Raw genomic sequence first — 16020 nt, 5'->3', positions numbered from 1 at the left:
TACTATTAATTACAGGTTCACTTGGAAGCAATTTACTACAATATTTCAGGAGTTTCTGTTTCAAAGAATCAAAGGATTCACCATATCTGCCATGGAACTGACTTGTCCTATATCCTGATGGCCCCAATTTTTCCCCATAATTCTATATTGCTGGCTTTTCTTCTTTAGCTGTGAAGGGAGTTGCTGTGGAGCATAGTCTGGGTAAAAAGGGATGAAGAATCCTTCTAGATGGTACTGTTCTGATGGATTACATGCCAAATTTCATCCTGATGGTGCAACTGCTGTGGGGCCCATGCTTGTGTTTTGTGCTGTGGACAGGGAGCACTCAACACCCTGAGGCTTTCTCATTACTGCCAGTAATCCATAACTGACAGACATCCCTAGGTAACTAGGCAAAAAGAGATAAATACTGCTGCAAAAATACTTCAGCTTCTCAAAAGCTGGTAGTCCCAAAAAGAGCATTGACTCCTGGTGAAGAGTGAAATGAGTTCCCTCCTTTTGGGAGCTTTCTTCTTCTCTGTAGCTTGAGAATTATTTTATCAAAACCATGTATTGCCCCTCTCCTCATAGGGAGCATCTGTGATTTTTGGCACGTGTTTCTGTTGCTGTTGATGGTACCAAATAGTTGATACACAGTGTTTCACTGTCTGCAGTGTCAAATTCAGACTGTGTTGGAGTTGTTTGGTTTGCTTTGTTTGTGTTTTGGTTGTTTCAGGGGTTTTACTCCTGAGTGGCATTGGTTTGATTTTAGTTTGAGTTGGTTTTTCTTTTTAATGTGTGCTTACTTCTTTTGCCACAGAGAGGAGGAAAAGAAAGTTAGCAGATTTGCATGCTTACACTTCTTGTTCTGCCCATGTCAGTCAGGGATTCATTCAGCAAGGGTGAAAGCTGGTATTCAGTTTAAATCATAGGCTTATGGTTTTAGATACTGGGGTTTTGGGGTACAGGTACTCTTTTTTCTGACAGAATATCTAGGAACACTAATCCAGAAGCTCTGTAATATCCTTTGTAAGGAAATATTGATTGTAATGATTCTGTCTTGTCATATGTAGGTTGCCATTCTTGTGAATTTTAGTTTCTGATGATAGTAAGCTGTGTTAGAGTTCTTGATTAATCTACTTCTTTTGTACCTTTCTTGAAGTTTTGTAAAGGAAGAGGCCTCATCAGTTCTTAGTGAAATCAATACTAAAATTATACTTGTTTAAATTCCACTCTTATTTAAATTCCACTATTAAAACATTAACATTTTACTATATTTAAGTCATTTGACACTATTTAAGGAGTTTTCTTGAAAACCTTCTGTGTAGGTTTTCCAATTATTCTATTATCCTAAAGTTCTTGAACTTTATGTTCAAGTAGGTAAATGATTTTCAGTTTTCAGCTAAGACAGACTTTTTTCAGTTGTAAATTGTCTTTGCCTGAAGATTATCACAAAAACTTTTGTGGTATTTTTATTTGCTTTTTGCTCTTTGGAAGAGGAAATAGGAGGCATTCCTGTTACTCTTTTCCCCCTATCATAACATGGTAGAAACAACTGTTCTCCAAATTTTGCAACCTTTAGGGAAAGGTTACCTAAAATACTAATGGTGTTGATACAATCACTTCAATACCAGTGGGGAGGAAAAAAGTGGCCCACTTGCTAATGCTTGAGGATTTTTTTCCTGTTCAGCACAAACACAACCAAATTGCTCCTCTTCAACTGTTTGTTTGATGGGAATGCAATGATTCCTTGCTATGAAATGTAAGTCTGGAGCATTTAGATTGAGGAAGACAGCGTACTAGGTCTGCTAGTAACAAATCTCAGGTGTTGCTTTGAACCTATGTTAACACATTTGAAAGACAGTTTTTTTGAAAAATTGTAGCATTGTGTTTTATACATTACAGCACTAATGTATAAAACACGAAGCTTTATGAGAAAAATGGTCATTTCTCTTCAGTGTAGGCTTACAGAATAAATAATTGTATCACTTGTGATACTCAGAAGTATCTAGGGATGTGTGCAGTATCCACCCCTTATCCAATTTGGAAATTTCAGTCATGAACAAACTACAGGTCCCTCTTTAGTTACTGTGTGTTTAAATTGGAAGGGATGCAAGAAACCATCAGTATTTAGACAATGTGAATTCTTTGTGTTGCAGTAATTATTGCAGAAACTTTATTAATGACATAAACTTTTGCCTGTGGTTCTTTGAGAGAACCATGACAATATTCAAATGCAAGCTAATTGTTATTGGATGCTTTCATAAAAATTAGATGTTCATAAAAATTTTATGTTTACCTAAAAATTATGGTCTTTTAAGTCAAATAACTTTTCTGATTACAAGCACTTTGACTCTCCAAAAGGTCAAAGCAGCTACATAATTTCTGCAGAATGGGTAAAACTATGCAAGCAGGACTTTAAAGTCTTGTGTGTTTCTTTGGAATTGATTACATTTGTTTAACTGATCCTGAAGAGCAAAGTCAAACCTAGTAATTGACATGGGAAAAGAATCTGAAAATTGCAAAGAAAAGAATGGCAAAGGTGAAAGGGTGGTGGGATTTATTCTAGTTCTGTTAAAAGTCTTCTTTAGAGATAAGTTCTTGGAATATAATTCTAAATATTTTTTACTTTATTATATTAATTGATTTTGATATTATCTTGTTGTAAGATCCTTCTTCCAATCAGGAGTTTCAAAATAGCAAAGAATTTCAGCTGATTTGCAGTAATGCCCAAGTCTTTGTTTGTAATGAAGATGACTTCCTTGGAAAGGGTCTCTCATATATTAAATAGTATTAAAGTCATAGTATGGGAGGAAAAGATAAAGATGTTTTCTGTCCATTTATTCAATGTCTGTTTCTATGTTCAAATTATCAAGGTGGTCAATTCTTGTGAATCAGCTCTTGATTTCTAGTGAAAGCTAATTAAAGTTCATGTGCTTTGCCAAAGCACATGGAAGGCTTCACTACAGGACTTGACCTCCTTCTATCTTCTTTTTCCTTTAGCCTTTGAAATCTTTAAACACCTTTTGTAAAATTCTGACCTTAATTAGAAGTTAGATTTGTTGCTTTTTACAGAAAATGCTGGCTTTCCAATATCCTCTTTTTTTTGCCACATAGATTAAAAATTTAGGTGAAGCGTGTGTATGCTTATTGTAACTGTAAGCATGCAATGTCATGCACAATTTAACTGTTTGTCTCAAAGAAAGCACAGGCTGTGGAAACAAGTCCATTTAAGAATGTATTTGGGAACCCTGCCTTAAGTGCTCATTCATGGGGAGCCATAGAGTATTCAGAGTTCAGCCTGATGGGTGGAGAGCTCTGACTGGTATTTGCAAGTATTTCTTTGAATGGGGAAGTTCTTGGCATTGTTTCAAGCATCCCATTTCCAGAAGCCTTACTGTACATTACCACTGAGAGGATGCAATTGATGCATAGGAAAAAATAAAAGGAATCCATTGCCTCCCCTTGTCACAAACGTTCTGATCTGAAGAGTCAATTTTTTATTTTGTATGGCAGGAAAAATTGAGGTATAGTTGCACATAGTAAAAGATTTTAATAAAAAGTAGGAAAAGCATGTGCCTTGAACAGGAAAGATTTCTCTAAGCAACTCTTCCATACTGTCTTAGGTGACTTCTGAGTGTTTTTTCTCATGCTGTGTAAAGCAGTACACCTGATCACTGGGACTTGCAAGAATGCAGCTTGGATTTGAGCCTTTTTCAGTTCACAGCTGTTGTTTGTGAACCTGTTGTGAAACTTGCCATCACAGTGATGATGCCTTTGGGTCACAGGAATATGAAATAATTGAAATGCATTGACTAGACGTCATTTGCAGTTTGGAATTCCATGAGTCAGTTGTTAAAGGAATGAAAATGTATGATTAGAATTGTAATTTGATCAATCAGTGGTAGCCCAGAAATGTTTATTGAAATGAATACATTAATATTTAATTTCACTTTAGCAGAACAACCTGCTAGACTTAATTTAGCACAGTTTCCAGAAATAATCCCCTTCTGCATGCATTAGCATGAGTTGCAGAAGAAGACAAGTCTTGGCCATTATTTTGTCCCTAATGTCAATTAGAACTAACTCAATTCATCAGAGCTGTGTTGCCATGAGCTCTGCTCACTTTTCCTGTGACTCATGTTTCACACATAGTGCATTCTGCTTCTGATATTAGTGCCCAGGGCTGTAAATATCTGCTATTGCTGTTTCTTGTCAGATAAATGAGTACTTCTGAGTAGTCTTTTGGGACAAATGATACAGCAGACTCAGGACCAACACCCCCTCATGTCACTGGGTGGGGATGGTTGATCAGTGGGTGATGGCTGTTATGTTTAATTTCTGAGTGAATCTCTTAAATAGTATCTTCAAGAATTTTGATAATTATCTTTTATAAACATCAGCCTGAAATTAAGGATCAGCTAATATGTGATCTCTTCTTTAAAATATATTTGGAATAATGTTTGTTTTTAAAGTGATACATTGTAGCTGTGAAAGTACTAGTTAAGGAAATAAAAGTTCCATGTTTTTCTTTTAAGCTACTTCATCAAGTTAACTGTGGCTGTTCTGTAAAGCATATAAGTGATTAATTTTTGTACATGAAATAAAAAATATTACTGTACTATGATGATATTGATGCAAAAGATTGAAGTAGCTATAAAACATGAAGCAAATATAGTCTATAAACATAATATCCCTGCCTTATTATGGAACATGTTTGAAATTATTTTTTTTATGGTTGGAGCATGTTGTTTATCTTTCAGTAGGAAAAAAATGGCAATATTTAATGATTACCATTAGCCATCCATTCAGGAACTTTAAGGAAATATAAATAGCCCTACTTGGTTCTCCACTGCATTGTCCTCAGTACCAGGTATTTAAGAATGTATGGAAGTAGTAGAGTTTCTGTAGCAACTTCTGTTGTCCGAGTCCCTTTTGCATAAACTACTCCATAGTAGCTATTAAAAGCACTTGCCAAAAAGTTATCAATTAGCTTCAGTATCTTGCTTCCTCAGTAAGGTGGAAATAGCAACAGTGGCAATTCTTTCTTTTGTGGATCTCAGTGTTTTTCTTGCTGTATGTTTATTTACCTGAGGTCATAACTGATTGGAGCTTAATGCAGTAGAACAAGAAGCCAAAGTGGAATTAGGATTTTGGAGTTGTTTTTGTCACATCATATTTGGTTTATGTTGTTTAGTGAAGGTTAAATACAATATTGCTGGTTTGTTTACATGTTTATGGTGTTAGGAGCAATCTAATATCCTCACAAAAAGCTGTGGGAAGGAACACTTCTTAAATATCTTGTATTATTTCCAACACTTTTATGACAAGAAAAGCTTGTTGTGTTTTAAATTCGTTTAACAGTGAGTTTTATTCCAGAAATAAATAGATTTTAAAATAGGTCTTTGTTTTTACTAATAGCTTATATTTGCCTTTTATAGAATTCCTGCAACTATCATTATTAGTTTACTTGTATTACCGTAAAAATGCTCTCCAGTATGATGGAATTCATCAAATTATTTATGTTGGCAGTACTTTTGTGTTCTTTATGTATTTAGTTAATGATTTAAATGCTGGTATTTACAGTTAATTTGAAAATGCTTCCAATATTTAGGCCTGTAGAAGCTTCTAAACCTTGGCACTCCCACCAAAATGTTTCTCCATCAGACTTCCTTCTAGTAACTTTAGGACATTAGCAAAACCTCAGTGTCTTACAGTAAGCAAACTTTGTGAAACTGAAACCTCCCTGTCCTAATGTAGCAATGGACTAATAGAATTCTAACCATTATTTTTCCTGAAAGAGACATTCAGATGCATATAAATAGGAGTAAAAACTAATAAATGAATATTTTAAATGTGTCCTGAGTCATTTAATGGATAGTTATGTCAAACACTAGATTATATCAACCTTATTCTTGTATTTAAGAATATAAGATGTTAAGTCTTTTTAAAAAAGATTTGGATTCAATTTTTGGTTGTGATGACTAGAATTTTTTTTAAGATGTTTCAGTCTATTACACTGAGATATATATTCTACTTATTAAAACAAAATTAAAGAGCAAGTACATAATAAAGTTTGTTGTTAGTACATACATAATAAACATTGTTGATAGTGACAGAGAGTAGATGTTCTAAATTGTTCATAAATAAGTTTCTTGTTTGTTGCTAAATCCAACCAAGTCTTGGAGAAGTATGTCTTTATCACAGTGGGCCTTCTTTATTTTGGGTGGAAGTGAAGATTATTTGGGGAACACTCAGGCCCTGAATTAGTTTAATGTTTAGATTACAGTCAGCATTTCAGCAACCTGCTGCATTTCACCTGGTGAAAGCTGGCTGTGGATTAGATGTGGTAAAAGATAACAATATGTTTTGTATTTTAACTAAGAAAAGGTCCTTTACATACATTAAGTGAGCCGTTCATAAGAGCACACCTAGACAAATTCACAATTCAGTTATTTCATGCCGGGTAGTCCTCTCAGGCCCAAGTTTTCCATGTATGTGGAAGCTTTCTTCAAAGCTCCAGGCAATGTCATGGAATTGGAATTGTTCATGTAATTGTCCACACTGCTTTTCCCATGAGCAGTTTAAACATTTCTCATTCTGACACTGAGCCCCTGAGTGAGGAATTAATGTTTGCTTTGTTTTTTCAATGGTTTCATTATTGAATTAAGTTGTGACAACATAAAAAGACTTGTGGCCTGTATCAATTTCCTTGGTACTTGTAGATACTTTGATACTACCTGTTGTATCCTCTTGGCACAGGTCTACGTCTCACTGTGGTTGTTAAATCCTTGGCTGTCCTTTACAGCTCTGTTTTCTGTCTTCTGACTGGGCATCATCTCACATAGCTGAGTATCCCATCATATGGCATGTCTGGTTCCAAGGTGTGTACCAAAACCAGTGTTGGGCTCAACCCTCCTTGGCTTTTCTGCATGAGGACCTTGCTTGGGCCTTTTCCCAAGATTTCTGTGCTTGGGGAATCAGCTTTTGTAAAGCCTCTTGGCAAGTTTGGATGCAACTGGGCAATGAGGTCAACATTAAATGGGGCCTGAGAAAAAGCTACAACTATTTAAGCCTTGATTTCTGTAACAAATCAAGCTTGTGGAGGTGAAGTAATACATTAAGAACATGCATACATGTTCTTAATCAATCTTTGTCGTGTTCAAAGTATGTTTTTGGAACAGTTAAAATGCCCTAAGTGTTAACACATGACAGAGAACTATAGAAGCATTCAGATTGAGGAGTTCAAACTAGCTTTCTTAGTCTGAGGCAAAAACAGAATGAAATTTAGAAGAAATAAATATTTATCAACACTGTTGTAGGAATACTGTAGCTAATTCCTGAGTAACTTGCATCAATTTAAGAAGCAGGAGTTCTTTTGCAGTTGAATTGCTCATAGGCTTGAAGTAGGCAATGCAGAAAAGAGGAGTATGAGTCTGGCTGCCAGCTGAAGGGGATCCAATCCATAGGCATTTTAAGGATACTAGGCTTCATTTCTTAAATTTACACTGGAAGTTAAATATAGAAGCACTTGGGGTTTTGACAGTCCTCTCCCGCTCTTGATTTGTTTAAAACAACTCCACAGCTTTTTGGTATTATAACTGTTTAAGTCACCATTTGAACAGTGAGCTGTGTCTTAAAATGATCCTCCTTCACTGAAAGCTTGAGAAAGAGAAAGGCCTTTTCTGTCTTGCTTTGGACATTGCTTTTATTACCACTTACTTGAAAATAAAACCATTATGACACTTCAAGAAAAGTAGTTGAAATCAGGATGAATGAGAATGGCCAATTGCACTGTATTGCTTGCTTTATTTTTGAGGGTGGGGGAAGTTGTTAGTCAAGAGCCTTGCTCCCCACAGTTGATTCAGCAGGGTGACAGAATCCTAGTAACTTTAACTTCTTTGTTTGCCTCCTTACTGCTTTCTCATTTGCAGTGTCAGAAGATTTTGTCCTTCTAGATGGTTCTGTGTCATTCCTTTTTCAACAGTTTCTCGTTATTCTGCATGGTACTTGCTGGGGGAAAAACTGCTGTGGTCAGGAGTCAGCTCTAGGTTATTGTGATTGTACCACCTTAAAGTAGGAGTTTTGTCATGGTGGTACAATAATTTTCAATACTCTTACTCTTGCATTCCCTCTTGTCATGTGTCACATCTGAGTTGTGATTATTTCTATAACCTCTGGGGTTAACTATGCCAACCTATGCACGTTTGTAATATTTTGAGTTTTATTGTAAATCAAAGGTGACTCCAACAAAGGGGAGAGAATGATGAAGAGGACTCTGTGGATATCAGAAAGCTAATTAATTACTTTATTATCCTGTACTATATACGTTTCCTCTAAACTGAATGTGCCAAGCAGTCACTCTGCACTCACCTGCTCACACTGCCCAGAATCTCGTGACTGTGAGCTGACAGTCCCCCCACACACACACAGCTGGCCCTGACAGGCCAAGGAAACAAAACATCCTCACTTTGGGTGTACAGTCTCCATATTGCATTCTACTTTGGCACAACACAAGCACAGCAAGTGATAAGAATTGTGTTTTCCCTTTCTCTGAGGTTCAGAGAATGTGAATCTCAGAAATCTTTGGGAAGAATTGTGCCTTGCTTTTCTCTGTGAAGAGAAATATGGCAACAGAGTGTCACAGCAAATGCCATCTTAGACAATGCTGCAATAGAAATAATTTCACTTACATGATCAAGTTGATATGTATATGAAATAAACAGTATTTGTAATAATTTCTGCTAATGTCTCACTAGGGAAGGGGAGGGGAGGGGAAAAGCCAGCTGTGAGTTGTATGTGCAGTTAGATGTGCTAACCATCATTACTCATGTTTTACAGGCACCTCTTTAGGTACACCATCACAAGAAATGAGTAACAGTACCCAACAGGTGTCAGCATGCACAGAACCACCACAGAAGAGAACGAGGAGGAAGCTCATTGACTCTCCAGTGGTAGCTCCAAGCCCTCCTGCCTCCAGCCAGTGCAGCTTGCAGCACCTGGAGGATTCTCTGGCCAAGGAGGTGTACCCTCTGGTGGATACTCCAGACTCCTGCAAAAAGCCAGGGCACAGCTTCTGTGCTCAGGCTGTGCTGCAGGAGACTTTGCACCTGGCAGGCCTGGGGACAGTCAGTGCCTGCAGTGCAGATGTGGCTGCCAGGAAGGGCAGCATCATGGACATCACGTGTGACGTGATCCCAGAGAGCCACCAAGCTCTCATGAACTCCACTATCATTCTCTATGAAGGTACAGATGAAACAGCTGAAATGTCTGCTTACTCATCTGTGAAGGAGTCTCAGCCATGCAGCAATAGCATTGTGCAAAGGTATTTTCCTTTTTTATGGGTGAGAAACATTATCAAGTCATTTAATCCTGCCTGTCTTTACAGCTGGGTTTTTCCATTTCTATCCATTTTATAAATACACCTAACATTTTGAAAATCAAACCCTCAGTTTTGATCAACATCAAATTCAATTCTGCCATTATTTTTAAAAGAGTAGTATGTTAGTGACAACAAATGAGGTCAAAAGCTTATCCTGTTTTAGAAGATACGTACCAAAAAAAAAAAAAACGCACTTTCTAAATTGATTGTGATGCCTTAGGCAAGTTACTTTCTCTAAGCCTTATGTTTTCTGTTTGTAAAATGGATACTTAACCTCTCCACATTGTGAAATGCCATGCTTAAAGCTGCCGAGTTCTTGAAAAGAACTCAGTCTTCAAAGCTTCTTCAAATAACATTAATGAAATTAATTTCCAGTTTCAGTTTTCAATTTACCGTATATATGTTTACAGTTAAGAACAAATTTACTTGACTTTTACCGAGATATGTTTTACAAAACTAGAATTCTTTTATTTCAGACTTGATCTTTCTTCCCTAAGAAGCAAAAATTCTGCTCCAGTATTTGAGAAGCCCTCATATATGGCAATGACTTCATCTGCTCAGAGAAAAAGAAAGATACTGAGGTAAGATTAAATTAATCCTTAAAAAAATCCTATACAAAATCTTATACAAAATGAATTTTCATTTCTAATGTTCTTATTTCAGTTTCATTCTACTATTTCAAATCTGAAAACCTCTAATAAAAGTCATTTGAACCTGCATATGACATGTTCTGATTCAAATATGCTTGAATTCAATTGAATGTTTTTGTTCCTTTTCTGGGTAACTTCTGTTGATTTTTTTTTTTCTTTAGTCTTAGTTTAAGAACTTCTGTTTTAATAATTACAAACTAATATCATGTCTTGTGTAGCTGCTGTCTGCTCAAAATAGAAAGATGGCACATAATTCTGAAAAGAAAAATGTTGTCATCAATTAAAAATCTAAGTTTTTTGAGAATGTTCTACCTTTGCTGGAGCACATTAGAAACTACCAAAATAGAAAGCAGGGGAAAAAATATACATGGCAATACTTAGGTGATCAACTTTGATTTTCTGATAATTCATTTTCAGTCTCATATTGCAACTTATTTTTTGCAGTCTGCTCTAGGAAGAACTTTTGTTTATGACCCTAAAAGAGATTTATTAGCAGGAACACCAGAAAAGCTGAAACTGAATAGACATTAAGTTGAATTGTAATTTTTTTGTGTATGTACTTCATTGGTTTTGGGGTTTTTTTTACTGTATTTAAACCTGATCAGCTGTGAAACAGCTGGTCTTTTTTTTCCTATTTCCAAAAGCAGAAATTGATACAACCATTTTTAAAATCATGTTACAAATGACCTGTTGCTAGACATGAGTGGAGCTACCACTGCACAGGTCTTATAAAGAATATCTCTAGACTGTTGGGACAAGGCTATAGACAGATCACAGGACATGGAAGAAGCTTTAGTGCCTTTTTTGTTTATTAGCACTTTTAAAATAGAGAATTATCCTCAAAGATCAGTCATCTGGTCTAGTTTCATGTAACTGTTGTGATTGTTATCAATTACTGTTCTAAACTGTCTTGTTAGGAGGAGGAATAAATTCTTTTGCTCTAGAATGAGAAGGGAGGCGCTGCTCACTTTTTCAAATAGCTGATTATGAATTTAGCAAAATGAATCAGCTCTTCTCTGAAGGCAAGCTAGTTTTTTCTACTTTCTCTCTAAGGAAAGGTGAGGGAATTTTTGAAGCCTGATTTGTCTAGTCCTAAGGTAAAAGTTCTCAGACAGGCTTTTGAGGTACTTTTTTTTTTGTAATAACTGTGCAATAATTTTAAAGCATTTATATATATGCTTATTTCTTCCCAAAAGAGTAGCTGTTTCTGTTCACCTTGTTTCTTCTGTGTCTCAAACTTATTTCCCAGTACACTACAGAAAAATCCCACAACTTCTGTTCCTTTTATAGAGATTGTCGTGCCTCAGTAACTTGCCTGTAGAATTAATTTTTTTCTGGTTTTGTCTAGCAGTTGGTGATGAAGAGAAGGAATAAAAACACATTTCTGAAGGAGAAAAGGAGTATGCTCTTACTTTTCAGAGTGCCTTCATTCCTTTCTCTTCTTTACTTTTTCCCTCTTTTCTCCCCCATGCTTTCCCTAATTGAAGTGGCTCAATCCAGTCATTCATCTCCTACTAATGCTAGAATAAAAATATAAATTTCAGTCATATGGTCTGCATTATGAGTATAATTTGAAACAGTTGTATTTTCAGGACAAGGGATTAGGGGCAAGTCAGTCATAAGAGACTATTTTACCAAATAATGGTATATTCTTATTGGCATAAGTTCTCATGAAAGAGGCATGCATGAGTAGATTTTTAGGACTGGCACAAGGAAAGTCTTAGTCTTTGCTCCTTGCTATATATTTTCATTTAGGCAGAAAATTATTATTAAGAAAGTGTGAGTTAGGGGACTCTAAAGTGGAAATAATACAATATTTATTACAGGAATAGGAAAAGCCAAGGAACTTGGGACATAAATACCATTAGCTTGTTTACGAGGCTGTCTGGCAGAGTGGAACTGAGGAGGTTTGTGAGGCAATTGCAGAAGGGTGAGATCAGATAGGTTCATAATTTTCACTGTAGACCTTAAGTCCATCACATAAAGTGCTGTGGATAAAATATAGAGGTTTTGTTTTAATGAATATGAAGCTGTAACAGTTTTCTTGTAGCTTAGTTAAAAAGTATTGTCTGCTATGAAGCCACCCCCTCCAACTGTGTTGGAGGATGTAGAAAAGTTATTGTAGCAATAAAAAAATGTGATTTGTTCAATAAACACAGCTTGGTCATTTCAAGGATTTTGTAACATGCCTTAAGATTATTTCTTAGTATAATTTGTATGTGATAGCCATCAAACTGGCTTCTATGGTTTCAAACAAAACTGTGACATATTGTCCTGCCTTTGAATACAAGTGCCAACATTAGTTCTTATTTTCACAGCTGAAGCATTCTTGTAAATTTTTAAAAAGGAGAAAGGGCAAAGTATCCATAGATATACATAATAAATTAGTTTATTCCTTGCGTTCTGTTATGATTCTGCAAACACTGGATAATATTTAAAGTATTTCTACATTGCAAGCCAGAAGCCCTGTGAGCAGTGGCTGTACTGAAGGCAAACTCTTTGTGGCTCTTTTGCAGCTCCAGCTCGAACGCGGTGCTGGGCAGCCTGCAGGTGCCAGTGGCTGCCAAGCGCTCTCGGCAGGACGTGCTGCTGAGCCACGCAGCCCTGAGAGTGCCCCAGGGGGCTGGTGAGTGTCAGGGCTGGCCTGGGGACACTGCCTTGGCTGCCTCAGCCCTTGGCTTTGGTGTTTTTCACATCCTGTACTGCTTCAGTGTGTGGGTCTGGGCTCCACATTCAGGGATGGTGAGCTCTGTGCACAGAGCAGGGAGACAAAACAATTCCTGCTCCAGCTGGGCACCAAGGACAAATGATCCCAATCTCAGCCCCAGAGCACAAACCCCGTGGGCTGCAGAGAGAAAAACAAGCAGGGTGGGAGTGCCTGGGCTAAAGCTGGAATGGGACAATGAACTGCAAGGTGCAAATGGAGCAGAACTGATCCCAGGGAGAGAGCCCGGGAGCGCTCGTGCATTTTGGGGCCATTTTGGGTCATCTTGGGTGCAGCCCTGGCTGGGCTCTGGTGCTGCCCAAGGTGGATCCATGGAGGAGATGCTTTGAATCAATCCCTGCTTTATTCTGTAGCTCTGTCCAGCCTCTGCTCCAGGGCAGCCTGCACAAGGTGTCAGTTTCTGGGACAGGCATCACCTTGGTAACAGTGATTGCACAAGTTAATTAATTTTGCACAAGTTAATTAATTTTGCACTTGCCTCTCAATTCATTTTGTCACTTTAATAGCACGTGTTGCTATAACAGTGTACTAAGCCTTTGGTTTGAGTAGCATATCCTTTTTTGTTTAAAAAAAGAGTCAGAATGTCAGTTATACAGATAGTGTAATCAGAATTCAATTCAGTATTATTGCAAGGTTGTTGGGAAACGCTTTTTCCCAGGTGTCAAGGTCTTCCATCAGAATAGTTTATTAACTTGTTGAGAAATTTTTATTACTAATTATGTCTTTGCCCAAGTGTGGCTTATCAAGAAATAAAATTGTCTAATAATTTCCATACCAGTTTTCAGTTCTTTGCTTTATTTTACAACACCAAACTGATTTGTTTTAACAGTTAAAATGTATTTTCAGAGATTTATTGGTCTTAAAATTTGGGGCTATTTTGGGCAGAAACAATAACAGAGGCAAAATTATTTTGCTTTTAACATACTGCTGATAATAATATTAGCAAGTTCTGTTGTGTGAGAGTTTGGTCAATTATATGGCTTCTCTATGAGGTGCATAAATCTTTTCTGTGATAAAATCAGTTAGAATAATTTTTTCAGCCAATATTCACAAATGTCTTCACAATTCTATAAAAACCTCTGCCTTTTCTAGTGCATGGCATCAAGTTGCTTGGCATATGACGCAGATTTTAATATGCTAAATCTGTACTAAATTTCTGTCTTCAGAGATACACTTGACAATCTCCATGGGCTATCTAGGGGAAATCCAATATTAGTTTTTAAATTTTAGTCTGCTTTTCTTATGAAATAGAAAAGCAATGTGAGAAAACATTTCCATTGTATAGCTTTTTCCCATGCTATGAGCAATACACTGCTTTTACAGCACATACATGTTTTTAAGTAAAAATTGCTGAGGGAATGTGAGGGAAAAGGTCTTACTCTGTATTCAGTGGAAGTGTTGAGGTTGTGTTACAACAAGCTTTCTGGAAACTGAATATCTGAGTCTAAGCTCTGTCTAACTAAGTGACTTATTAGGTAGATTGCAGACAGGGTTATATCAGTACCAATGTCTGCTCCAGCAGGCCAGGTTAGGAAGGTTCCACTCTTCAATCCCAACTCTGGAATTAAGGAGCTATGGAGTGCAGAAGCACATTTTGAAATGAGAATAAAACTTTGATTATTCAGCATTGAACTGAATATGAAATAGATGTGATTTTTGAGAGCATGCATTACAAGAGCAGAATAAACCTTAACCAAATACCAAAGAGAAAGGGTTGTTTTCAGATTAAAAAGACCAAACTTTCTATAATAACATAGTGTTTATTTTTCAATGCTATTCTATAATAAGAAGGATTAATAACATTTTTTTGTATTTCTACATATTTTGATAGACCAAGGTGCTTTTTTAATAGCATCTCATGTCAGTTGAGCATCTAATCATGGGACTTTCTAGACAATTAAAACACTGCATTACTCAGCTAAGAGTGATTACATATTTGCATATTAAAATGAGGCTTTCAGTAAAGGAAAGTAATGTGTAAAAACTCCTAGACCTATTCTGAAAAGGAGATCCATGTCAGCTACTGTCTACTTATGTTTATTAAAGGAGTTTCTCTCTGTTTCTAATAGCATTTTTTTCTTCACTAGGAGTTAAAATGAAGAGCAGGAAGCAAGAACAGACTGTGCCAATGAACTTCATTAGAAGCCTTTCTCAAGGAAGTGTCCCACTGGATGTTAAATCAAGGACATCAAAAAATCATTTACTTTGTGTTTCCAAGAAAAAAAATAGGATTTAGTTCAGAGTTCATCCCTATTTCAAGCAGGATTGATGGATAGCAAATATGAATAGGATTAATTGTGATTTCCTCCTGTAAATAGTTTTGAGAGCTTCGAGGTGGATATCTTACAAAAGTTATTTTGACCCCTAAATTATTTTCATTGGAGTAGCTTCCTTGTGTTAAAATAGATTTTCATTTGGAAGCAAGTTAGGCAGATGCTAATATTGGAACATGTTCATGCTTAGCATTACAATGCCTTAGATGCTCTTAGATTGTTAGCATCTATGGATGACCTGTGGAGTTCAAAGAGACAGAAAAATATTTCCAAAACTGGCATTTTTTCCTTTTTTTTTGTCTTTCTGGTTTTTCGTCTGTTACTTGGTTGTAAATGTTCCTGTTCTGTTTTTTCAATTTAATTCAGCTGTAAATGTCTTTTATTAATGACTGCAAATAAAATTTAATATTAAGACCAATGTAATGTGAAATGTATTTCTAGCAAAAGCTGTTCCTTTCTTCTTTTATGAAAAATGTCTAAATAGATTTTGACAAATCTTTTTATAAGTACATACTGTTTATAATGACTCCTAGCAAATCATTAATGTTCAGAGACAGAGCAATGTATAGCTGTGCTGAAACCTTGACAGCCTGCCCAGCCTTCAGAATGTCATTCTGCTCTGTTGGGCCTGTGCAAGTGAAGTGAATTTCGCCAATCTGGTGAGAGCCAGAGGAAGAAGTCCTGTAAGTAGTTTGTGGTGTCAGAACTGTCTGAAGCAAGGAGCTTCCCAGAGCTTGATCATTTCACTACTGTGCTGCAGAATTCATGCATTGAAGGAGCATTTTTCACAAGCCTCTGAAGAAGGAAATGGAAACTGCCTGCAGAAACTTCCAGGACCACCTCTGGGAGGAGCAGACCGTGGTGCAGGAGCAGTCTTCATTGGAGAAGTTCAAAGAGGAAGAAATCATTTCTTAAGAAATAAGCATTGCTAGCTAAAAATACTAGGAGAGAGAAATTGAATCCTCCTAGTTGCTTTCTAAAAGGATTATGGTTAATATAGTTGTGGTGAGC

The 16020-nt window shown here is 36.6% G+C and overlaps 1 protein-coding gene across 2 annotated transcripts in view; it reads left to right on the top strand.

The window, feature by feature from the left end:
- KIF18A (kinesin family member 18A) overlaps positions 1–15427 on the top strand; it is a 30839-nt gene extending 15412 nt beyond the window's left edge. For both annotated transcript variants that reach the window (XM_063159395.1, XM_063159396.1), the window contains 4 exons: positions 8821–9304; positions 9838–9942; positions 12528–12637; positions 14824–15427. In XM_063159395.1, coding sequence (XP_063015465.1) covers positions 8821–9304; positions 9838–9942; positions 12528–12637; positions 14824–14972 — 848 coding nt within the window. In that variant the 3' untranslated portion in view covers positions 14973–15427. The remainder of the gene's footprint in view (positions 1–8820; positions 9305–9837; positions 9943–12527; positions 12638–14823) is intronic.
- Positions 15428–16020: the final 593 nt, after the last annotated feature.

Source organism: Melospiza melodia, chromosome 6 (genome assembly GCF_035770615.1).
Source record: "Melospiza melodia melodia isolate bMelMel2 chromosome 6, bMelMel2.pri, whole genome shotgun sequence".
NCBI classification, from domain to species: Eukaryota; Metazoa; Chordata; class Aves; order Passeriformes; family Passerellidae; genus Melospiza; species Melospiza melodia.
The sequence above is the reverse complement of the archived record's forward strand: the minus strand, read 5'-3'. Positions and strand labels throughout refer to the sequence as shown.